The 25,405-nt window shown below is 40.9% G+C and overlaps 1 protein-coding gene across 1 annotated transcript in view; it reads left to right on the top strand.

Moving 5' to 3' along the window:
* Positions 1-25,405, top strand: part of SKAP2 (src kinase associated phosphoprotein 2) — a 151,148-nt gene that overhangs the window by 79,547 nt on the left and 46,196 nt on the right. Inside the window, exons 5-9 of the mRNA XM_060248678.1 lie at positions 3,152-3,229; positions 3,782-3,865; positions 17,205-17,329; positions 18,252-18,315; positions 18,793-18,915. Coding sequence (XP_060104661.1) covers positions 3,152-3,229; positions 3,782-3,865; positions 17,205-17,329; positions 18,252-18,315; positions 18,793-18,915 — 474 coding nt within the window. The remainder of the gene's footprint in view (positions 1-3,151; positions 3,230-3,781; positions 3,866-17,204; positions 17,330-18,251; positions 18,316-18,792; positions 18,916-25,405) is intronic.

The following is a 25,405-nucleotide window of genomic DNA, read 5'->3' as shown; positions in this document are numbered from 1 at the left end:
CACGCTTTGGATGTTAAGCGTGCATTACTATTTTACTTGAGTCGTTCTAAGAGTTTTCATCAGGACCAGCATTTTTTTGTTTCCTATGCTGCTCCTAGATTGGGTTCAAAAATTTCATCTCTGCGGCTTTCGAAGTGGCTTACTGAGACTATTAAACTGTGCTACTTGCTGGCAAAGAAGCCGTTGCCTGGATCCATTCGTGGACACACTACTAGAGTGATGGTGACATTGGTGGTATTCCTGGTGTTTCCTTGACGGACCTGTGCAAGGCCACCACTTGGTCCTCTTCTCATGCTTTCATGAAGCATTACGCTCTGGATGTGCATGCTCAGCAGAGGACTCGTCTCGGAGTTGTGGTGCTGCAAGCTGTCTCTTCTGGTTGACCGTCTTTCCGCCTCCAGGTATGTCTTGCTTACTAATCTCCCATGAGTGTGAAGCACAGAGACCACGAAGAAAATAGAGAGGTTGCTTACTTGTAACTGTAGATCTTCGAGTGGTCATCTGTGCATTCACACTACCCGCCCTCCTTCCCCACTGCTGACGGTCTCCCTATGGTAGGGGCTTCCAGCGGTCAGGAAGGAACTGGCGGGATTCTCACGCTGGCTTCGGTGAGCATGCATACTGGGACACCTGCACTTGCCCACTGGTGCCGAGCACGAAAAAATCCCGGGCTTTTTAGGTATCGATTCGGGGATCAGCGCAGGTGCTCTATCCCATGAGTGTGAATGCACAGATGACCACTCGAAGATCTACAGTTACAGGTAAGCAACCTGTCTTTCTCTTGGTAGACACACCTGTAGTTGTCTTTCTACAGGTAAACACACCTGTAGTTGTCTGGGAGCAATTTTGTCAAAAGATGGGGGCAATGCTTTAAGGGACACAGTAGACAGGAAAAGTGAAATGGCTTTTTAAAAATCTCAGCAGCACTCTTTAAAAAATCTCAGCAGTTCTCTCGAACTTCACTAGGGCCATTGTGGTTTGGGCTGAGAATTTGCTTCGGGACATAGACACTGACCCTATGACTAAGAGGTCCTTACTGAAAATTAAGAGAGCTGTGGAGTTTGTAGCTGATACATCACAAGATGAAATGTAGTTCTGTGCTAGAACACAAGAAACCAACAGAGTTAGAAGGAATCTATGGTTAAAGCTCTGGAAAGTAGACCCTTAGTACAGGTCTAACCTGTCTGCAGAAAAGTTTTCAGGTAGACTACTCTTTGGAGAAGGTGCAGTGGATAAGGTGTTGGTAGAAACTGAAGAGAAAAAGAAAGCCATGCCCTTGGCTTCAGGCCAAAAGTACAAGGATTCTAGGTCAAAGCCTTTACATTCCTTTCATATTTAACAAACCCACCATGCAAGGCCAGGAAACAAAGGATTTTAGGGGTTCTGCTTCAGATTCCAACAAAGGCAGTTTCCGATCAACAGACAGGACAGAGGTTATCAAATAGGGGGCAGACTCCAGGGATTTTCCCACACTTGAAACACTGTGACCTATAATCACTCATGGATACAAGATAAAATTTACCTCCCATTCCCCACATCATTTTATTCCATCTCCAGTACCCAAATTGAGATAAAGACACTACCTGCTGTTGCAGACAAAAGTCCTCTGTTGTGGAATAGTTACGGTTGATATTGACTTTTTTTCCCCTGTGGAGAAAATAAAAACATAAATTTTATGGCTGATTTGGTGAGGTACCAGAGAACTGGCCTTTAAATGAGCCATCATTTCAGGATGCATGGCTTCTCTCCTGGAGATGATTACCAGCTGAGGGCCAAAACAATCTCTGGGAGATCTAGGACTGATTTATTCATTCATATCCCACATTTTTTCACGTTATTTTTACAGCAGCTTTTAGATTGGTTTAGGTGAATGTGTGTGACTGGCCTAAAGTCACCCAGCAAGCTTCCATGGCAGAGTGGGGATTGGAATCTGGGTCTCCCAGTTCCTAGTACTGCTACACCCCATGGCTTTTTTAAAAAGAAAGAAAAGTAGCTGTGAAGAGAGCACAATCCTGCTTGTGACCACATACTTTTTTTTGGGAGGGGGGGGGAGTTAATCCTTCATAGTTTGCCTAACAATCCCCCTTGCATAGCTGATGTTTCCCGGGGGGTGGGCAAAGGTACCAAATGGGTGCTTGCTTTATGTGCTGAGTAGTTTTTGGGAGCGGGGAGATAACTGAGGTTGGCAATATGTCTTGAGGAAAAGGGGTTAAGTTCCTTTCCTGTAGCTGTTTTTTTTTTAAAATAAACATTTGTGGATATCCTGATCCCAGTTCTCCCACATCACAAATAGACTGACTCATAGTGATAAGCAAGGAGGTGCAGAGCCGGCTGTCTATGCAGACCATTAAAATGATGCGGGTGGGGGGGGGGAGGGCGGCACTTGCCTTCCACTTATCCCCAGTATGGTGGCACTTTTGGGGAAACTGTCATTTTGTACAAACTCTGAATCTTATGTATCATTGCAAAAACATCAGTTGGCTTTGTTGCTTGCTTGTTTCCTTCCTTCCTTCCACATGCATAAGCCTTACTTATATGTGCATATGTATACCATGGTAGAACTATTGAAATGTTCATGTTTGACTTTGGAATAAAAAGGGTTGGCTGTGAAATGCCTTTGCGTCCCCTTTGGCTCAGTTTGTAATTAACACACTCTCTGAACTGTTTTAACTAGATTTACTAAAGGATGTAAGTTTGATTCCTGTGAAACTATAATTCTCTCCAAACTAGAATTCCAAAAGAGGATGAAACCAGACTTTGGAATCCCTTTGTGGAAAAACAAGGACAAGCCATTATTGGTTTGGGAGTGGTGGTGGTGAGGGTGTCACACATACCTACCATTTGCTGCAGGAGTGTTTTGTTTTTGAGTTACACATGAAGGGAGGAGACAAAGAATGCATTTACCAGGAAGCTCATTACATTTAAAAAAAAGCCCTGTTCACATGCCAAATACTTGACATGAACATAAAATTAAGTTTAATAAATAATTTTGTACTAAAATTCATTAGAGGGTTCAAATATGGTGAACATACATGATGAACAAACAAGATGAACATACATCTGTTAACTATGGGAATACTTTTTGTTGCATTAATTTACCAATGTTTTAGAAAAGCATCTGTTTATTTATGGGTGTTGACTTATCTTTCAGGGACTCAGTTTCTTCCTGTGGCAGCCCAGGACCTTCAGTTTGTGTTAAAATCTGGATACCTGGAAAAACGTAGAAAAGGTAAACTGAATTAGACAATCAGATTACATCCAGTGTTTTTAGCTAGAAAATGAAATGTTTGTTGCCTTGTTTTTTGTCACAATTTTGGACATTTATTTAATGAACAAGAGAAATTCCTAGTGGGTAGCATGATAAACAAGTGCATATTAAATACAAAAGCTTAAGAGATTAATAACTTTTTGTTTTTGAGAATACTGAAAAGAACAAAAACTTCCCAAAAAACTAAATATGAGAAGACCATTCAAATGTATCTATAAATAGACAGGACTTGATTACCAGTATAATGATTTTTAGCACACCCCGTAGTTCTAACATAAGTGGTTAGATGGGCTTTTTCAGCCATCTGTCATTTTGTACAAACTCTGTCTCAACATATTGGGTCTTTAGGGTCTGTTCTCTTCCCTCTTTCTCCACTCCCCATGACATGACTAACAGGGATCAGTAGGACTGTGTAGCCTACTGCTATCTGACTGCAATTGCTGCAGAGTTCCTTTGGCAGGAGTCTTATCCAATTCAGGAAGAGTAACCTAACTTGAATTGTCTTAATTGCAGACCACAGCTTTCTTGGCTTTGAGTGGCAAAAACGGTGGTGTGCTCTGAGTCGGACAGTTTTCTACTATTATGGAAGTGACAAAGGTATTGTAATGTTTGTGATATACCTTAGTAAACACATTTAGCAGTTGACTTTTTGGCAACTCCAGGGCCACTCTGTTGTCGATGCATTCTGGATTTATGAGTGACGTTCTTGGCCTGCTACTGTTTTCTTTTCTGACCTGGAATATAATGCTCTCTCTGCTTCCAGGTAGTGTAAGAATTCCATCTTTGCTATGCTGTCTTATATTTTTTTATTGTTGTTGTTACTTGGTTCACAATTTCACCTTTCTTCCCCCCTGAACTTCAAATAGTTGTCAAGTTGACTTGATTTATTTGGTATTTCTTTCCCCCTTCTCCACTTTCCTCAAAAATCATATTGAAGTTTTTGTATCCATTTACGATTTTCTTTCTGATCTCTTCAAGAAAATTGGCGAAATCAAGGGAATGTTTCATGCAAAGATGGCCATGATAAAGGACAAAAATGGTAGGGACTTAACAGAAGCAGAAGAGATCAGGAAGAGGTGGCAAGAATACACAAAATAATTATACAAGAAGGATCTCAATGTCCCGGACAACCATGACAGTGAAATTGATGACCTTGAGCCAGACATCTTGGAGTGTGAAGTCAAATGGGCTTCAGAAAGCATTACTAACAACAAAGCGAGCGGAGATGATGGTATCCCAGTTGAGCTATTCAAAGTCCTAAAAGATGATGCTGTTAAAGTGATGCACATATTATGTCAACAAATTTGGAAAACACAACCGTGGCCACAGGATTAGAAAAGATCAGTTTATATTCCAATCCCAAAGAAGGGTAATGCCAAGGAATGTTCAAACTATCGCACCATTGCACTCATTTCACATGCCAGCAAGGTCATGTTAAAGATCCTACAAGCTAGGCTTCAGCAGTATGTAGATCGGGAACTACCAGAAGTTCAAGCTGGGTTTTGGAGAGGTAGAGGAACTAGAGATCAAATTGCCAACATTCGATGGATTATGGAGAAAGCATGGAAGTATCAGAAAAACATCTATTTCTGCTTCATTGACTATGCTAAAGCCTTTGATTGTGTGGATCACAACAAACTGTGGCAAGTCCTTAAAAATATGGGAGTACCAGACCCACCTCACCATGTCTCCTGAGAAACCTGTATAAGGGTCAGGAAGCAATGGTCAGAATGGGATATGGAACAACTAATTGGTTTACAATAGGAAAAGGAGTTCGACAAGGATGTATATTGTCACCCTGCTTATTTAATTTATATGCAGAGTACATTATGTGGAATGCCTGCCTGAATGAAGCACAAACTGGAATTGAGATTGCCGGGAAAAACATCAACAACCTCAGATATGCAGATGACACTACTCTAATGGCAGAAAATGAGGAGGACCTAAAGAACCTCTTGTTGAGGGTGAAAGAGGAGAGCACAAAAGTAGGTATCAAAAAAACTAAGATCATGGCATCTGGCCCCACCACACCTCGGCAAATAGAACGGGAAGACATGGAAGTAGTGACAGACTTCACATTTCTGGGATCCAAGATCACTGCAGATGGTGACTGTAGCCATGAAATTAAAAGACGTTTGCTCCTTGGGAGGACACTTATAGCGAACCTGGGCAGTGTAATAAAAAGTAGAGACATCACCCTGCCAACAAAAGTCCTTATAGTCAAAGTGATGGTATTCCCAGTAATAATGTATGGCTGTGAGAGCTGGAGCATAAGGAAGGATGAGCGCAAAAGAATAGATGCTTTTGAGCTGTGGTGCTGGAGAAGACTCTTGAGAGTCCCTTGGACTGCAAAAAGATCAAATCAGTCAGTCCTAAGGGAAATCAACCCAGACTGTTCCCTGGAAGGTCAGATGGTGAAGCTGAAGCTCAAATACTTTGGCCACCAAATGAGAAGGGAGCACTCCCTGGAGAAGATCCTGATGCTAGGAAAGACAGAAGGCAAAAGAAGAAGGGGATGGCAAAAGATTAGATGGCTGGACAGTGTTGCTGATGTAACAAACATGAATTTGAGCAGACTTCGGAGGATGGTGGGAGACAGGAGGGCCTGGCATGACTTTGTCCATGGGGTCACAAAGAGTTGGAAGCAACTGTGCGACTGAACAACAAACCATTTTCTTAACATTTTAATTCTAATTGGAATATATAACAGTTTTGAATTTTTACAACAGTTGAATCACAAGTTGATATTGTTTTGGTATGGAAGTATCTCTTAAAGTGAATCTCATTCTATGTTAAAGTTTTGAAAATGATTTTCTCAATAAAATTGAGAGTTTTTGTTCTATCGCTGTGGTACTTGACACAAAGGGGCTCTTGAGTGGGGAATACACATTCTTCAGTGTTCAGATACATTTAATAAATTGTTGGATTTACTTAAGCTGTTCAGAAACTGGAGGCAGATGGCATTTGTGTCATGGGTGCACAATAGTGGCTGCCAGTTGGTGATGCAGTGAAGACTGCTCTATTTAGCTTTCTTTGGCTGTAGCTTCCACCTAATCCTTCTTTAATTAATAAAGACAGCTAGGAGTTGCCTGCCTCTACCATGTTTCATGCTGCTAACCTTGCAAGGTTCAGGAGAGGGCAGGCTTCTCCATAATTCAGCATGCAAAAAATAACCAGTGCTCATAGGCTTTCTCCTCACAGCTGCCAGTATGCTCAGTGTAGTATCAGTGAACCCAACAGAGACTCCAGAGAGCAGGCAGTTGGAAGTCAAGCATTCTTGTCCTGTTTCTAGCTGGCTGGCAGTAAGTGGTACAGGTTGGTTGCTTAACCTGGGACTCACCTGTAAAAGAGAAGTTTGAAAGACAATCAAGAGAGGGAATGTTCCTCTGTTTTGCTCCTGGTCTGCTCTGTGGGTTTCTGTTGACCATAGCAACTTGACCAAATTAGATTCAAGCATAATATGTTGTATTGTATACAGGTTTACTGTTTATGCAGCACACAAGTTAAGGTCGAAACCATGGTCAGTGTATGAGTGAATTGATTGGAAACTTTATATTGAGTTCTTAAATTGAAAAGTTTTGATTATGGAACAGTACATCTAGGTCTCAGGAACTCATTATCACAAGAGCTGAAATTGTAAGAATGCTTCCTAGCAATCCAGAGTTCTGAAATTTGCTGGTACTCATGTGGGTGAAACATACTCTCAAATGGTTAAGGTAGTTTAGATGCATCCCAGAAAGCTGAAATCTGGCACACATAGCCCATGTCATGCTGATTACTAGAAAAGTCAGCCTTTTCTGTAAGACCTTTTCTGATTCCCCTTCTGGTAAATGTTTCGCAGGAAACTAGCCTGGGTTGGTACCCCAGCAGCTAAACTGATAGCCTGGCACAGTACTTTTAGATCGATATAAAAGTATAACAATTGATATTTTAGCACTTAACACTCAAATACTGGGGAAGGAAGAATGCATCACATGTAGTGACCAAAGGAAAGGAAAGGAAAGGTCCCTTGTGCAAGCACCAGTTGTTTCCGACTCTGGGGTGACATTGCTTTCACGGCAGACTTTTTATGGGGAGCCATTGCCTTCCCCAGTCTTTTACACTTTCCCCCCAGCAAGCTGGGTACTCATTTTACCGACCTTGGAAGGATGGAAGGCTGAGTCAACCTTGGGCCGACTACCTGAATCCAGCCTCCACCGAAATTGAACTCAGGTCATGAGCAGAGAGTTCAGACCACAGTACTGCAGTACTGCTGCTTTACCACTCTGCGCCACGGGGCTGCTAGTGACCAAAATAGAACCCTAAATGGGGCCATATATAGGAAGCAGATGTTGGAACTATGCTTGTTCTTTTGACTTGAAGCTATGTGTCTCTTCATGCATTTATTGACATACTTGCTGGGTATATTAGTTTAAATACTAATTTGGGGGTTTAAAAACATTAAAAATTGAAGAAATTTATTCAGTGGGATGTTGGTTACACTAACAGTGTGTCTTGCATTGAAGTCTAATCCAGGAAAAACCTAATCTGGGGTTTAGAAAACATCCTCTAGTTGAAGGATGTTTTTTAGGACAACTTGACACTAATTGTAAAAATGGTATCTGAATGCACTGTTGGGAAAACAACAGCCAACAGGTGAAGATCAGGAAATTAATTTTGAAAAAGCTGGACATGGGTGGCCCTCAGAGGGGAAATTGTGTAGTTCAGGCCTGACCCACAGATCACCCTCCTTGTTCCTAGTTGTTCTGGGGCCACAGTTGGAGAGTGGATGAGACTAAAGATAATCAATGCCTGATAAAAAAGGATAATGTATTAAAATAATTGATGGCTCAGGCAGGTGAGCCATGTCACAATGGAAGGTGTAAAATTATTCTCGACAATTCTAATGGAGGATGATAACTAGTTAGAGCATTGGTATGGAGGGAAGGGCAGAGGGCGAACAATCAACCATACTGGCCTGTTTGGAGTGGAGAAAGGTAGAGTAGAAGTGTTTTGATAAACAAACCTCTGTGCTAGAACTGAAGATAAGCATCCTTTCCTTGAATGATTTTTGGGAAGCTATTTTAATAAGTAAACTTCTAAAAGCTATTATTGTAGGGTATAGTTTCAGGATATATTTTGGGATCACACAGTGCTTTCTGAGGCTGATTCTCTAGAAGAATGTTCTCAGCCACTTATGAGGATGAAAGTGTGGGTCGACCACCTAGATTACAGGAGAGCACCACCAGTGGATATTTGTAGCTCATGAAGCATATATGGCTGAAGGATTCCAGTAACTGCAGTTTAAATTAATGGTGGGTCCTCAGGGAAAATGCTGCTCTGTTGGTCTTCTTTACCTTCACAACTGCCTACTAAAACTATTTGGAGCCACTTTAAGAAGTGGTAGATAAAATCTTACTCATTATGGCATCTTACTAAGGAAAATTCATCCTTGGAAAATAATCTTTATGTGTGCATCTTACTACTACAGAAGTGATTAAATTGATTTTTAAAATTTCCAGCAATCCGCAGTTGAATTAGGCTTTGGTTACAGTTGCAACCAAACCTTGGTGAGCCTTGCTTAAGCTCATCTACTGTTGACACATGTATCTTAAGAACAAAAGAACTCAAACCAGCATCCTGTCTTTGATAGTAAACAGCACCAGTTATTCCAGAGGAAATGTAAGAGAAGTCAAAGGGCAACTTCTAGATCAATTGCTCCCTTATCACTTTCAGCTTCTTGCAGTTTGGGTTACTCACAACATGTTTATACCCCTTAGCTATCCAGACTGATAGCTGTTGAAGGCTGTATCGTTCATGACTTTATCTAATCATGTTTGAACCTACTTAAACATTTGACCTCTCTGACATCCCATGACAATACACTACAGTTCTGTCCCGACTCTGAAAAACAAGTTTTTAAAATATGTATTTTTCTTAGCCTTCCTATTTCTTATATTACAAAAGGAGGTACATAGCAACTCCCAGTTTTTTTCCTAAGATACTTTAAGTATCATAAGTTTTAATAAGTTTTAAGTTTCTTACTTCTAGAAATAGGAAGAAAAAAGATAATTGGCACTGTGGAAGAGCACAGATTTCTGTTGCAAACAGTGTTCTTGTGTGTATGTCCTCTCCCTTCCACATCATGTCTTTACCAAGAAAAAAGATAATTTGCGGTATGGAAAGAACACACAGAAAGGGAGACAGAAGGAAAAGTCAAAGGAGGGAAGGACTAGCTGGTGGAGGCTGGGAGGAGCAGCAGCAGTGCTAGAAAGTCAGTTGTGACTTGATGGCAACCTCATGAGGTTTTCAAGGCAAGAGACAATCAGAGGTGGTTTGCCATTGCTTTGCCTCCACATCACAACCCTAATATTCCTTGGTTGTCTCCCATCCAAATTCTAGCCAGGACTGACCCTGCTTAGCTTCCAAGATTTGATGAGATTGGGCTATCCGGGGCTATCCAGGTGAGAGTAATACCAGTATGAAAAGGTCCTTGAGTGAAACCCACCACAGGACCCTGCCTCATTGTAAAGGCTGCCAAACTGCAATAAGGTAGAGCTGTCTTTCTGCCTGCACTAATTCATAGACCATAATTTATTTATTTATTTATTTATGCTCCACTTTTTCCCCGCTGGGAACCTAAAGCAGTTTTCAACATAATTCTCTTCCTCTTCCATTTTATCCTGACAGAGGCAACCCGGTAGGGTAGGCTGAGAGTGGCTCAAGTTCATCCAATAAGCTTCCATAGCAGAGTGGGGTTTCAAACCTGGACCTTTTCTGCACCTCGTTGTTGCCACTGTTTCCCAGCAAGTTGAATCACCAGTTGATGCTCTGACTTTGCAGTACCCCTTCCATAAAAAGGCATGTATTTTGGGGGAATTTTTTTTTCTTGAATTCAGATCTGACCCTCCCCATTTTGCATTTCCTTTGAAAAGGGGTTGTGCGTCCATGTCATTATGTACTTTGCTAGCAATGGAACCTTCTGTTTTTGTGCATAAGCAGTAGTATTTTAACATCATAACATTGCAAAAAAGGGGGGAGGGCCTTTATGTATCATGGGGAACTAACTAAGGAAATGGCCTGCAGATGTCAAACTGGTTACACCAGTTCATAATAGTGTTATTCAATAATTATGAAGCATGCTAAATGTGTCGTCATGTACTTCATCAGCAAAGGAACCTCGTTTTGCAGATGTGCAGCAAAGGAACCTCCTTTCTTGCACATGTTCATTACAGTATAATAACACGGGGGGGGGGGGGAAGCTGGATGTATCTTTATTTTTATTTTTGTATTTACCTTAGATTTATATCCCTCCCTCTCCACGAGCGGACTCAGGGCGGCTAACAGTTATGTTAAAAACAACAATTTCCAATTACAAGTTTAAAAACAATAAAACTTAAACAATTAAACAATTTAAAATTGCATATTTGGTGCTATTCAATAATTTTAGTATAGATGAGTCAGATTATGATGGTGACATAGTTCTTCTGTCGGTCTGTTAGTGATCCTTCTGATGATATTGCTCAGCAGCATAGAGTGGCAGCCTTCTCCCACTTAGGCCTGTCGGAAAAATTTAGTTTTACAGACCCTGCGGAATTGGGAGAGATTTCACAGGGCTCTTACGGCCGCTGGGAGAGCATTCCACAGCATTGGTGCTGCCACTGAGAAGGCCCTGGCCCATGTAGAGCTTAGTCTGACCTTGCTTGGTCCGAGGATGGATAGCAGATTTTGAGCTTCCAAACGCAGTGCTCTCTGGGGAGCCTATGGGGAAAGGTGGTCCCGTAGATAGACAGGTCCTCAACCATATACGCCTTTAAAGGTCAATACCAGCACTTTGAAATAGACTCGGTACACAATAGGCAGCCAATGCAGCTCTCTCAGCACTGGTTGAATGTGCTATCATTGAGGGAGCCCCATTAACAATTGTACTGCAGTGTTCTGCACTAGCTGGATCTTAGGGTCTAGCATGGTTGCCACAATTTTAAAGGTCCCCTGCTTCTTCTTAGTCATCATCTAAGAAAATGGCCAGTGAAGATTCCCACATAATCCTAGTGAAAATAGTGTTCTGTTTGTAATTTACAAACTAAATACACCAAATCATAACAGGGTTATTCAATAATTATGAAGCACGTTAAATGGAAACACTGTACATGTTGAGTTTCCATGATTATCAGATCAATTATACATTATTTTCAGATGTTTAAAAGACTGAATTGTCACTAAAAACACATCAGAAGCTATAGAGAAAGAGAAGGGGGTGGGAGGAATGAAGAAACAATATAGGTGTCAGGCTACAAAACCTACTCACACACAAAAAAGGGAGAGAACGTTGTAGACAGGTAATCACATGGAGAAAGCTACATTAACCCTCATCACTCATTTTTTCCGTGCATTAAAATGCAGTGATGGTATCAAGTTTTTAAAAATCAGCATTGTAACGTAATCAAAATAACATTTTAAAAAACCCAGTCTTTTGTCCAGAGGACTTGGGGGAGTGGAGTGTACATGTGATGCTGATGCCACAAAAAGGTGGCAGGGAACAAAATTTGATTTTGGGAATTCCACACTTGAAAACTGCAAATTAGTACCTGAAAAGGAAAAAAATTGCAGGAATATTGGATCTGGAAAATGCACAGTAGTGGAGCAGTAAATTCAGAGCTAGTCCTGTAGCAGCCAAAAATTGTGTGGAAATGATGTATGGAAATGGTCCCTGACATCCTAGATCCTGGTCTGACGGTTCAACCACTATACCATGCTGGTTCTCAGAATCTGTTACATGTGTCCAGCTGTTACCATCCCTGTCAACTCTCAGGGTGGATGATGGAGAACTCCCCCATTCTGACACTCCGGTGTTTCTCTTCCGGTTTCTGCTTTCTCTTTATGCTCTGCACTAACAAGAGCTGCATGCAAACCACTTCAGCATCCTAATGGGGAAAAAATGCATTGATCTTTCCTTGACAGGAGTTTTGAATGGAGACCCACTTTCTACTTGATTCAAAAAGGAATTCCCTGCTTCTGAGGAGCCCCTTGAAATGTGGGGCAGAAAGCTTGTGAACCTGTGTCACTCTTTTTCCGAGGCCAAGGTCTGCAATGGCAATGGTGAATTATCTCCAGGAGGGAAATGTATGAATTCTCTCAAGTGTAGTTAGCAAGCTATCTGTCTCCAGAGGCAAGATGCCACCACAGAAAATGCCCTGTCTCTAGTTGCCACCCACCTCAGCTCTCAAGGTGGGGGCACAGAGAGCAGGGCTTGCGAGGCAGATCTTAACTGGTTGGCTAAGTAGTATGGAAAAAGATGGTCCTTTTTTATTTCCGTATCAGCTTATTTGTAGGTATGGAAATGTTTTATTATATATTTTACTTTTTAATATTCTATGTTTGTTAATTGTTAATGTTTTTAACTGTTGTTAGATGCCCTGAGCCTGTTGGGAAGGGCGGGATATAAATCTGATAAGCCAGTTTGTCTTCATTCTTCTAGCAGTCCCACATAGGAACAGTGCATACACAGGCTGGCTATGGAGAAAGAACGTTCTAGCTTTAACAGGGAAATCTCGCCCTCCCCCTTTTGGCGTGGTGCTTCCTGCTGAAATCAGTACACCTAGGGCGCAGGTGCCATTTCCCCTCAGTTCCTTCTTTCTTCCATCTGGAGAAGATGTTTAATCTAGCCATCTTCCTTCAGCTTGTTCTCTAGTGTTTGATAGGAGCTTTCTCCTCTTTGTTTCAATGGCCCAACAATCCCTATTTTAAAAATACGCCCAGAGTAGCACCAGCATGACCCAAACCAACAAATATTCTCTCTTGAGCCTTGGAGAATCTCACATTGTCAGGTCTTGTTGACACTGTTAATTCTTCACTCCTAAGGCTTGGATCAGTAGAGGTTTGAGGCTCAAAGCAGCCCTTTGGAAAAAGACTTTGACCATTTCCAATACTCTGGCAACAAAGCAATCTGCTGTGTGGGAGCTTTCATCTTGACCTGAATCCTTTGTTCAGTCAGCTCTATCCTCGGACCCACCTTGGTACAGGTCTCCATTCTGACATAAGAGAAGCCATGTTGGATCAGGCCAGTGGCCCATCCAGCCCAACACTCTGTGTCACACAGTGGCCAAAAAACCCCAAGTGCCATCAGGAGGTCCACCAGTGGGACCAGGACACTAGAAGCACCCCCCCAAGCACCCAGAATACAGAGCATCACTGCCCCAGACAGAGTTCCAACCATAAGGTGTGGCTAATAGCCACTGATGGACCTCTGCTCCGTATGCTTATCCAATCCCCTCTTGCAGCTGTCTATGACTGTAGCTGCCACCACCTCCTGTGACAGTGAATTTTATGTGTTAATCACCCTTTGGGTGAAGAAGTACTTCTTTTTATCTGTTCTAACCTGACTGCTCAGCAATTTCATTGAATGTGCATGAGTTCTTGTATTGTGAAAAAGGGAGAAAAGTACTTTTTCCTCTACCTTCTCTATCCCGTGCATAATCTTGTAAACCTCTATCATGTCATCCCTCAGTCGACGTTTCTCCAAGCTAAAGAGCCCCAAGCATTTTAACTTTTCTTCATAGGGAAAGTGTTCCAACCCTTTAATCATTCTAGTTGCCCTTTTCTGGGCTTTTTCTAATGCTATAATATCCTTTTTGAGGTGCGATAACTAGAATTGCACACAGTATTCCAAATGAGACCACACCATTGATTTATACAGGGGCATTATGATACTGGCTGATTTGTTTTCAATTCCTTTCCTAATAATTCCTGGTATGGCGTTGGCCTTTTTTATTGCAATCGCACACTGTCTCGACATTTTCAGTGAGTTATCTACCACGACCCCAAGATCTCTCTCTTGGTCAGTCTCTGCCAGTTCACACCCATCAACTTGTATTTATAGTTAAGATTTTTGTTCTCAATATGCATTACTTTGCACTTGGCCATGTTGAACCTCATTTGCCACGTTGACGCCCACTCACCCAGCCTCGACAGATCCCTTTGGAGTGCCTCACAATCCTCTCTGGTTCTCACCACCCTGAACAATTTAGTGTCATCCGCAAACTTAGCCACTTCACTGCTTACTCCCAACTCCAAATCATTAATGAACAAGTTAAAAAGCATCATACCCAGTACTGAGCCCTGTGGCACCCCACTGCTTACCATCCTCCACTGAGAAAATTGCCTGTTTATAGTCACTCTCTGTTTCCTATTCATTAGCCAGTTTTTGTTCCACAAGAAGACTTGTCATCTTCACAGGAGTGCATCAGAACCACCTCACTAAAAAGCCAAATCAAAATCTAAACACTCATGATCTCTGCATCATAAGGACCCAAAACTGGAACCAGTTCTTTGACTTTGGGTTACTTGCCCCACAAACCAGCTACATTAAGCTATTGGATAGATCTAGAGAGGGGAGGTCTAGAGAGAGGAGAGTTCTTATTGTTCACTTGCATTGCACTTAGGTAAAGGTAGTCCCCTGTGCAAGCACCAGTCGTTTTTGACTCTGGGGTGACGTTGCTTTCACATTTTGACGGCAGACTTTTTATGGGGAGAGCCAGTTTGGTGTAGTGGTTAAGTGTGCGGACTCTTATCTGGGAGAACTGGGTTTGATTCCCCACTCCTCCACTTGCACCTACTGGAATGGCCTTGGGTCAGCCATAGCTCTGGCAAAGGTTGTCCTTGAAAGGGCAGCTGCTGTGAGAGCCCTTTCCAGCCCCACCCACCTCACAGGGTGTCTGTTGAGGAGGAAGGTAAAAGAGATTGTGAGCCGCTCTGAGACTCTTCAGAGTGGAGGGCAGGATATAAATCCAATATCTTCTTCTTCATTGCCTTCCCCAGTCTTCTACACTTCCCCCCCCAGCTAGCTGGGTACTCATTTTACAGACCTCGGAAAGATGGAAGGTTGAGTCAACCTGGAGCCAGCTACCTGAACCAACTTCCACTGGGATTGAACTCAGGTCGTGAGCAGAGGGCTCCGACTGCAGTATTGCAGCTTTACCACTCTATGCCACGGGGTTCTTTGCACTTAGGTTTGTTGTTGTTCACTTATGTACAAAAGAAGAAATATTGACTTTCCTAGTGCAACCTAATCTAACGAACTAACTGCTAGATGGTGGCAAGGGAACTATCTAAAGTATATCTCCAGAATCCAGGAGGACTAGGGCAGGTACAAACACAGCCGTTTCAGAGAAATAATGGGAAATCCTAACTAACTCAGTCTCCAATCTGAATTGCTCCTGCTTCAGTTACTATCTAGTAATAAAATACATGCTGAAGATCTGTTTGTAGATTTTTACCTCTGTCATGTGGTTTGACTCTCTGATAAAGTAGTTCAGTGGCCAGCTATAGAATATAATGTACAGAACTTTGGTCATGCTAAAATTACTGTGTGAACAGCGTTTAGCGTTTCATGTTTTGTTAAAAATTAAAGCCCTGTCAAAGAAGTGCACACTCTAGATTTGTCATGTTTTAAAATATGTAAAATAGTTACCAGTAAATCACCAGTAAACTTTCAATTTATTTGATTGTAATATCTAAATAATAATTTCTCTACTTTATTGATCTCACCTCCCCAATTCCAATTGAAGTAGTTTTAGTTTCTGGAAGATCTTCTGAGATACAGCATATAAAATTACCATGGCATGTATTTTAAAATTTGTTTACTAATGATAAGTCAAACATGCTGAAGCAGGTACTAATAAACATAGAGTGTAGGGAAACATCAGGAGAATTTTCTAAGAAACCAACAACACCAGCACCAGTAGAATTTGCAACAAGCACCATGGTGGGGTTGGAGTCTTTGTCAAGCATTACACATTTTCAAAGCAGAAACCCCTATGTCCTAGAAACGTGTTGATTTTGCACCTGCTGTTCCACAGCAGAGGAACAGTCCTAATTTTCTATACTGGCTTGAGACAGGTCATCTAGAAGTGCATACAGTACGCATGGCATGGACACACTGTGGACGGAAACAGATTTTACTCTGTCCCTTTCCTGATGCCCATTTATACTTACTTCTGGTGCTTTATGAAGTAGTCCTAAGCAGGTCTGCTGAGAAACAAGTTCCACTTTATTTTACTGGACTTGCTCCCAAGGAAGTGTTCTTAAGATTGCAGCCATGCATGGGCTGCATAGTGTTTTTCTAGAACTCAGAATGATTATTTACCTTTTTCTTTCCATTGTGCATCACCTTGCATTTAGCTGCACTGATCATTGTGTCTAGAGCCTGCTATATCTTTTCATAGCTTGCTCTGGGTAACAGTTTCCTGCAGTTTTGAGACTAATTAGCATTCACCTCTTTTCTCCATGGAATTATTTAAGACTGCCTCCAAGCAAATTAATAGTTTGGCTTTTCATAATAGGATCTTAATTTCAAAGATGCCTGCACGATGAAACTTGGCTTTCTGTTTTCTTAAATGAAATGTCATAATAAATATTTGGAGTAGGTCTTCGGTAGCCATATATTTTTCGGCAGTGTTGGTTAGTGAATGAAGGGAGGCTTTTACAGCTGCTGCTATAGAAAGAGGGAAACTTAGAGATTTGGGATGGTGGGGGAGGTATAGCAGGGAGATCAGCCATTTCTTCACTGGACAGTTTTTTCCAGTGCTTACCGAACCAGAAAGAGACACTGATTTATGGTACGCTTGTCTCACAAGTTCCAGGTTCCAGTTCTTGGCTTTCCCCAGGTACAGGTGTCATTCCTTGCACTTCTCACTAAATAAGACCATCTGTAAGCATCACCCTGTGGGATTCCGTAAGCAGCCTTCATAAAAATGTACTTTGTTTTGCACTTTCTGATTTTTTAAGGGAGTTTTATCTCCCAAAGCATCACCTGAACCATTCAGCTAATAACGTGCAACCCAATTCTCTCGCATATTCATGAAATGGAAAACAAAAATCTGAATAAATGATAACCTGCCGGGCCATTCGCATTCAGCGTTGCAAATGAAGTTCTATCTTTGCTTTTTATCTCCGACAGACAAACAACAGAAAGGTGAATTTGCTATAGATGGCTACACCGTCAGAATGAATAATACCCTTCGGAAGGATGGGAAGAAAGATTGCTGTTTTGAAATCACTGCACCTGATAAACGCATTTATCAGGTTGGATTTTTTTTATGTCGTCTTCAAATTAAATAGATAAAACTGTTACTGTTCCAGTTATGGAGACATTAACATTTCAATAAAACCACTCCTGACATGTTAGAAAGGGGAGGGGGGGGATCCTGCTTGATTTGCTTACCCCATAAAGTCATATAATAATGTTAAAATCCAGATTAAGTTCTAATACTATCTTTTGGTGGGGATAAGAACAACCAATATGTCACTTTTATCTATTGGTCCATTTCACTGCTTATATTTTAATATCTATTATCTAATAGGTTTGCATGATTTTTTTCCTAGGATGAATTATATTGTAAGAGAGTTGAATTATATAGATTAAAAAGCTCCAAAGTGTTAAATATGTATTGTATTGCTTAGAGGTCTGGGAGGGAAATCTAAGTAAAAGCACATGTCAGCTGTGCAATTCAAGACCTATCAGCTAGGCATCAATGTGGAATGTAAGTTTAATAAGTTTTAAATATCTGAGATTGCAGTTGAAAGCCAGTTAATTAAGTTGTCAGGTACTGTGTTGGAATCTGACAAGAACATTTTTAAGAAAACTGTACCCAGCAGTCTAAAGAAATTCATGGGTGTCGTCTAATTGTCAAGGGCGAATTTCGTTCATCAGTCCTGCTTGTGACATTGATGAAGAGAAGCGGCTTTTTTTTCTTGCACAGCTGCCAGCTGCTGATCAGAGTTCCAAATCCATCATCCTCTGCTTCAATTACGTAAATTTGTCAAAATTAACTGTACATTATAAGAAGCATCCTTGCAAGAAAGGTACCAGAAGACATGAAAAGAATTACTAATGGTGGCTTGAGGAAGTGACAAGAATGCTACTTTCTTTTTGTGGCTAATGTGGTGCTAGCTGTAGTTGTTGTGTTTGTTATTTGCTACTTGTTAAAATCATGTTTCTGGACAGTTTACAGCTGCCACTCCCAAAGAAGCTGAGGAATGGGTGCAGAGCCTCAAGTTTGTATTACAAGGTAAGTTGATTGAGGCAAAGATCTGTTGTTTATAATGTAGTCTACCAATGAAATCTTTCTAGCAAAGTTACTGTTAGCTATCTGAATAGGAACTGTTTTACAGACATGCTTCTTACATTGCGTTTCCTGTTCTGCAGAGTGTTTCTGACATGTTTCTGTATATATGAAATTGCAGTCCTGTTCACATGTAGTTAAAAAATAAACCTGTTGGACTTGCCAGGGCTTGCCTGGAAGTAAACCTAAGATCATGCTATAAAGCTGACTGCATCCTACATTAAGTTCCAGCTGAATACAAGGTAACAGTTGCACCTGAATTCTACTAGAATTTCTAAATAATGCAGTTTTGAAAGCCAAGGAAATGCAATGCCCAAATTAAAGAGTTGAACATAATTTTTCTTCTGTAGAGTTCTTGATATAATACAGTAAATTCAAGTTGGGAAGACATTTGTTGTACAGCAGTTGTGTTCTTGCTAACAGACATGGGATCTGAAGTTATTCCAGAGGAGGATGAAGAATATGATGATGTTGGGGAAAGTGACAGAAGTACACCACAAGTGAACACGCAGCCAATAGAAGATGACATTTACGAATTACTTCCAGGTACTTTTGAGATATGTAATAGTGTGTACAGTGCATATCAGTCTGAAAGAGTTGGTGATATGTGCCTTGTATGTCTTGGATGGGGAACTCCCAGATTCAAAGCCCGGTTCAATTACATGGCCTTGATAAGTCCTGGAATATCAGCCCCATTTTCATATCATGTTCAATGGTTGTTTTTTTTAAAGGAGAGATGCCTTTTTAACCAGGTCTAAGTAAAGTTTTGACTAATAAGGGCATTGCAATCAGACAGAAATTGTGAAAATGATCTCTTGGGATTATTGGCTCATTAGTATCCTCTCTGCTACATAATTTTTTAATTAGAAAATTGACATGCCTTACAGCTTTGTCCCACCAATTCACTCATCTTTTGTTCATCATTCACAGTGTCATTTGTATTAACCAGAGATTCTCCGCATCCTCTGTATTCTCAGCTGCTTCCAAATATGTGATTTTTTGCAATTCCAGCAAAAACACAATGTGGTTTCATAGAAAGGCTCTGCTGAAGACCCGTATATGAAACTGTTCTGGAGCTTGAAGAAGGGCACTGAAAAATACCATATTTTATAAAAACTCTTGGTGCTCACAACTATTGCTAATTCTGTACAATCATCTTGTATTTTCATGAACTTCTGAAGTCGTGAGCTGTACAATCAATCCCTAGACGATATATAAGAAAGAAGCAAGTATCTCTGATGTGCAGTGTTTTCCCTTTAAACATTGAGTGATCAGAACCTCCCCATATTCCTCTGAGATCGCAACTAAAGAGTCCCACATCTTTTTCTATCCTGCTTGGGAGGTTTCTGTCTTGTGCTCTGGTACCTCTCATTTGGAAACTGGGGCTTAGGATGTCTTTCCATTTTAACCTTTGCCATTTTTAATACACATTGCACACCCAGTGTTCATCCCTGGTTTCCACATCTATCCTTGCCACTGATTCTGCATCTCTCCCTTTGTGATCATTTGATCCTCAAATCAATTATCTTTTGTTACTAACTTAACAGCATCTTCTTGGTTGTTCTTTGTTCTTGGCTATACACAGTAACTGATCGTGCTGTTTTATTCACACTTTTTTTTAGCACTGGAATAATGTTTGGGGTGCATTTCCTATCTTGACTGTGCTTGTTTTGGCAGAATGCAGACAAAGGTGACTCTAGAACCAAAGGTGACTTAGAACTTTGTCACCTGTATAATTGGAAACAATGTTTCCAAAGCATAGCCAGTTACCACTTACAGTCTGCTTTCTGTAAGCAAAAAAGCACTGGAGGAGAAGAAAACACACATCCAGAAATCTATTCATTTTGTCAAGAAGGTAGTTTTTCTTCAGATGTTAAAATATGCATACAAACCTCAGGAGAACATGAGGAAAACTCTGGTCCAGGGAATCATTTTCAGTGTTCTGGAGAGTTGCAGGCCTTCTTTCAACTTGGAGAATATTTATCTCACCACAGATATTCATGGGGTAGAAAAATACCTCAAGTATCAAAGACATTAGGAATTTTAATTTTAGATGTTTTAAAATATTGTACCATAACATTCATGAAAGTTTGCTAGTTGTCTATGATCTTAGGTTCAAATAATAGTTTTGTTATTCCATTTTTTTTTAAACATCACTTTGTAAAGCAAATATGCAAAAGTAGAGGGCTAAATCTAAGCAAAAAAAGAGCAATCTGTCTCATGTGTTTTCAATTTCTAGATATTTTAGTAGTGTGAAACACAATTTGTGCTATCATAAGCAAAAATAGTCATGTGTGATTTTTTCTACTCCTGCATATATTGGAATTTGGAATTCATAATATTGGATGCTGCCTATTACAATACAGAAAGAGAGAAAGAGAGAGAAGACTGCACTGGCCCCCTCTTAACAAAGTGTCCCTGCTCTTCTGCAAAGAATCCCTCTCTTCTTTAAACTGTAGCTCAGAGGTGTGTCTACTTCAGCCTTGAGTGAGAGCCTGCCTTATTTGTTTCTAAACCCAACACAGAGTAGAAAATACATTTAGAGAGCTCACTTCCTGTCCAAAAAGAAAATAGGAGAATATTTCAATCCAATTTTGAAACTCTGGAACTTGATACTGGCGAAAACTGCTATAGGGATTAGGCCATAATGGTGCCCATTTTGTAGGCATCATGTTTCTTTCTTATAACAGCATGGCACAGAAATGTGCTTTTTTTTATCAGTATCAGGTTGATGAGGTGGTACTCATTTGTTCCCTTGGTGAAGGCTTAGCTTTTACTGGAGTTTTGTATTTAAATGTCTCTTGATGAGAAGATGGACTGATTATTCATTATGAACAGTAATGTTGAATAAATGCTGCATTTAAAAGGACCTCTCTAAAATTTTTGATTTAATCAGCATTGTTATGTTGGTGTTATTTTGAAAAGCTCTGGAAATTTTTCGATAACTCCATGACCTCAGAGGAGCTTTGGGCATAACTCTGGAACTTGATACTGGTCCTTGGACCATTTTTCCCATTGAACAATCCTTCAGCCTCAGTTGCCAGATGGCTTTTTACAAAAAAAAACAACTGGAGGGACTTTCAGAAACTCTTTGATACAATGCATGAGGAACTGTCATCAGGAAAGATTCGGATTTCTGGACCATGGCTTACGCTTTTGAGATGGTGGTCTTCTATCGGGAGATGGTTTGCACCTTATGGTGGTAGGAAAAAGGGTGTTTGGTAACAGCCTTGCTAACCTAATAAGGAGGGCTTTAAACTAAATTGTATGGGGGAGTGAGACAATAATTCAAAGCCTCGTATGATGCTAGAACTGGGGACAAGAACATTAAAGATTTGCAGAGAGTGGCGCATACCCTAGGTAGTGTTAACTTGCAGACTTGTACGGAAACCAAACCCTCGGGATGCATAAAACGTAGATTCCGATGTCTCTACACTAATGCACAGAGTATGGGAAACAAACAGGAGGAACTGGAAGTCCTAATAAAGGAAGAAGACTATGAATAATAGGTCTTACTGAAATGTGGTGGAATGACACTCACAACTGGAATATTAGGATTCAGGGGTACAACATTTAAAAGGGACAGGCAATTGAGAAAGGGCGGAGACGTAGCAGTATATGTGAAGGAGGTATATACTTTTGAGGAAATATGTGAATCGGAGCATGGCAGCTCAGTTGAGAGTCTCTGGGTAAAAATAAAAGGAGTAAGAAACAACAGTGATATTATTGTGGGGGTCTGCTATAGACCACCAAGTCAGGCAGAGGACTTGGATGAGATACTTCTACAGCAGATTGCAAAGTTCTCCAGTAGAAGGGATACAGTGATCATGGGAGATTTCAATTACCCGGACATCTGTTGGAAGTCCAACTCTGCTAAAAATGAAAAGTCAAATAGATTCCTGACTTGTCTTGCTGACAACTTCCTTTTCCAGAAAGTGAAGAAGGAAACAAGGAGGTCTGCTATCTTGGATTTGATTCTCACCAACAAGGAAGAATTGATTGAAGAAGTGGAAATAGTGGGCACCCGGGGCAGTAGTGACCATGTGATTTTGGAATTTACAGTCTTAGGGAAGGGAAAAGCTATACGTAGTCAGACTTAGAGGTTGGACTTCAGAAAGGCAAACTTTGATAAACTTAGAACTATGCTGGGTAAAATCCCATGGTCAGAAATACTTAGGAGGAAGGGGGTTCAGGAGGGGTGGGAGTTTCTTAAAAACAAAATACTGAAAGCGCAATCACAGACAATTCCTATGAGATGAAAAAATGGGAAAAGCCTAAAGAAACCGAAGTGGCTCCATAAACAGGTTTCTAAAGACTTGAGAAATAAAAAAGACTCCTTTAGGAATTGGAAGGAGGGCCTTATAACCAAGGATGAATATAAAAAATCACCAGTGCTTGTAGAGAAGAAGTTAGGAAAGCTAAAGCTCAGTATGAGCTTAGGTTGGCCAAAGATGCTAAAAACAACAAAAAAGGGTTCTTTTCTTATTTTCAGAGTAAGAAAAAGAGCAAGGACATGGTAGGCCCATTGCCAGGGCAAGAAAGTGAAATTGTAATAGATAATGAAGAGAGGGCGGAACTGCTCAATTCCTACTTTTCCTCAGTCTTTTCTTCTGAGGGGAATAGCGCTCAACATGGCAAAAACAGAACATACAAGGAGGGTATGAACCTAGGATCAGCAATAGGTGTAGTACATAAACACCTAGTTTATTTAAATGAAACTAAGTCCTCAGGGCCAGATGAATTGTATCCAAGGGTTCTAAAAGAGCTTGAGGATGTAATTTCTGAGCCTCTGGTTATTTTTTTTTTTAAATCCTTGGAGAACAGGAGGGGTGCCAGAAGGTTGGGGGCGGGCGAATGTTGTCCCCATCTTCAAGAAGAGGAAAAAAGAGGATCTGGGTAACTACCGACCTGTCAGCTTGATGTGTATACCTGGAAACGTTTTAGAACAAATCATCAAACAGTTGGTCCTGGAGCATTTAGAAAGAATGGATGTGATTACTAAGAGCCAGCATGGTTTTCTCAAGAACAAGTCATGTCAGACTAACCTGATCTCTTTTTTTGAGAAAGTGACTACCTTGCTGGATCGGGGGAATGCTGTAGACATCGTTTATCTTGATTTCAGTAAGGCTTTTGATAAGGTTCCACATATTATCCTTGTTGACAAGTTGGTAAAATGTGGTTTGGATCCTGTTACCGTTAGATGGATCTGTAACTGGTTGACAGATCGCACCCAAAGAGTGCTTGTGAATGGTTCCTCATCCTCTTGGAGAGGAGTGACAAGTGGAGTGACTCAGGGATTTGTCCTGGGACCTGTTTTGTTCAACATCTTTATCAATGATTTGGATGAAGGAACAGAGGGAATGCTTATTAAATTTGCAGATGATACTAAATTGGGAGGGGTTGCAAACACAGAAGAAGAAACAGGATACAGGATGACCTTGACAGGCTGGAAAACTGGGCTAAAACCAATAAAATGAATTTTAACAGGAATAAATGTAAAGTTCTGCATTTAGGTAGGAAAAATCCAGTGCATGGTTATAGAATGGGGGAGACTTGTCTTAGCAGTAGTATGTGCGAAAAGTATCTAGGGGTCTTAGTGGATCATACGCTGAACATGAGTCAACAGTGTGATGCGGTGGCTAAAAAGGCAAATGCAATTTTGGGCTGTATCAACAGAAGTCTAGTGTCCAGATCACGTGATGTGATGGTATCGCTTTACTCTGCTCTGGTAAGACCTCATTTGGAGTATTGTGTTCATTTTTGGGCACCACATTTTTAGAAGGATAGAGACAAGCTGGAACAGGTCCAGAGGAGGGTGACGAAGATGGTGAGGGGTCTGGAGACCAAGTCCTATGTGGAAAGGTTGAAGGAGCTGGGGATGTTTAGCCTGGAGAGGAGGCTGCTGAGAGGTGATAAGATCACCATCTTCAAGTACTTGAAGGGCTGTCATATAGAGGATTGTGTGGAATTGTTTTCTGTGACCCCGGAAGGTAGGACCAGAACCAGTGGGTTGAAATTAAATCAAAAGAGTTTCCAGCTCAACATTAAGAAGAACTTCCTGACCGTTAGAGTGATTCGTCAGTGGAACAGGCTTTCTCGGGAGGTGGTGGGTTCTCCTTCCTTGGAGGTTTTTCAACAAAGGCTAGATGGCCATCTGACAGCAATGAAGATCCTGTGAATTTAGGGAGAGGTGTTTGTGCGTTTCCTGCATTGTGCTGGGGGTTGGACTAGATAACCCTAGAGGTACCTTCCAACTCTATAATTCTATGAATCCTGCAGGGCTCTTGCTTTTAAAAGTTGTTCTTTGGGTCTCATTTTAGCATTCTATAATATTACTATTTAAATACTGAATTGTCATGATGAAAGCGCTGTCAAATTACAGCTGACCTATGGTGACCTTGTAGGGTTTTCAAGGCAAGAAATGTTCAGCAGTGGTTTGGCATTGCCTGCCTCCACATCATGACCCTAATATTCCTTGGAGGTCTCCCATCCAAATAGTAGCCAGGGCTGACCCTGCTTAACTTCCAAGATTGAACTAGCCAGGTGAGGGCAAATGTTGAATACAAAGCATTAAAATCAATTGTGAAATACAGCATGTTACAAAGGGTAATTTCTCACCTCACATTGCTCTTTTCCAAGGGCCACCTGTTTTCCCAACATGTATCCCTCACATCACTTTTTCAAATAATACAATAATCACACCATTTGTCATAGATTATACCAGATCACTTTTACCTTGGTTTGTGCTAAGTAACAAACCATCATCTGCTTTATGCCTGGAGGAGTCCCCTTTCAGCTTTGCTTTTAAGAAATGTTCCCAGGGAGTATTACTTCACTGTACATACTGACCTTTGCAAGATTTCAGCCCCAAACCCCAAATGTCAGCAATAATTGGACTTTAGTATCAGTCACAAATGTAATAAAACCTGTGACATTTTCCGCGTCAGTCTATGAACCTGTTTGGCTCCAAAGCATCTCAGTACCAACAGATGCAATGGCATCCTTATCCCAGAGAACAACAAGTTTTGTGCAACCT

Source organism: Heteronotia binoei, chromosome 10, assembly GCF_032191835.1.
Source record: "Heteronotia binoei isolate CCM8104 ecotype False Entrance Well chromosome 10, APGP_CSIRO_Hbin_v1, whole genome shotgun sequence".
Classification (NCBI taxonomy): Eukaryota; Metazoa; Chordata; class Lepidosauria; order Squamata; family Gekkonidae; genus Heteronotia; species Heteronotia binoei.
This window is presented reverse-complemented; position numbering and strand designations above follow the sequence as displayed.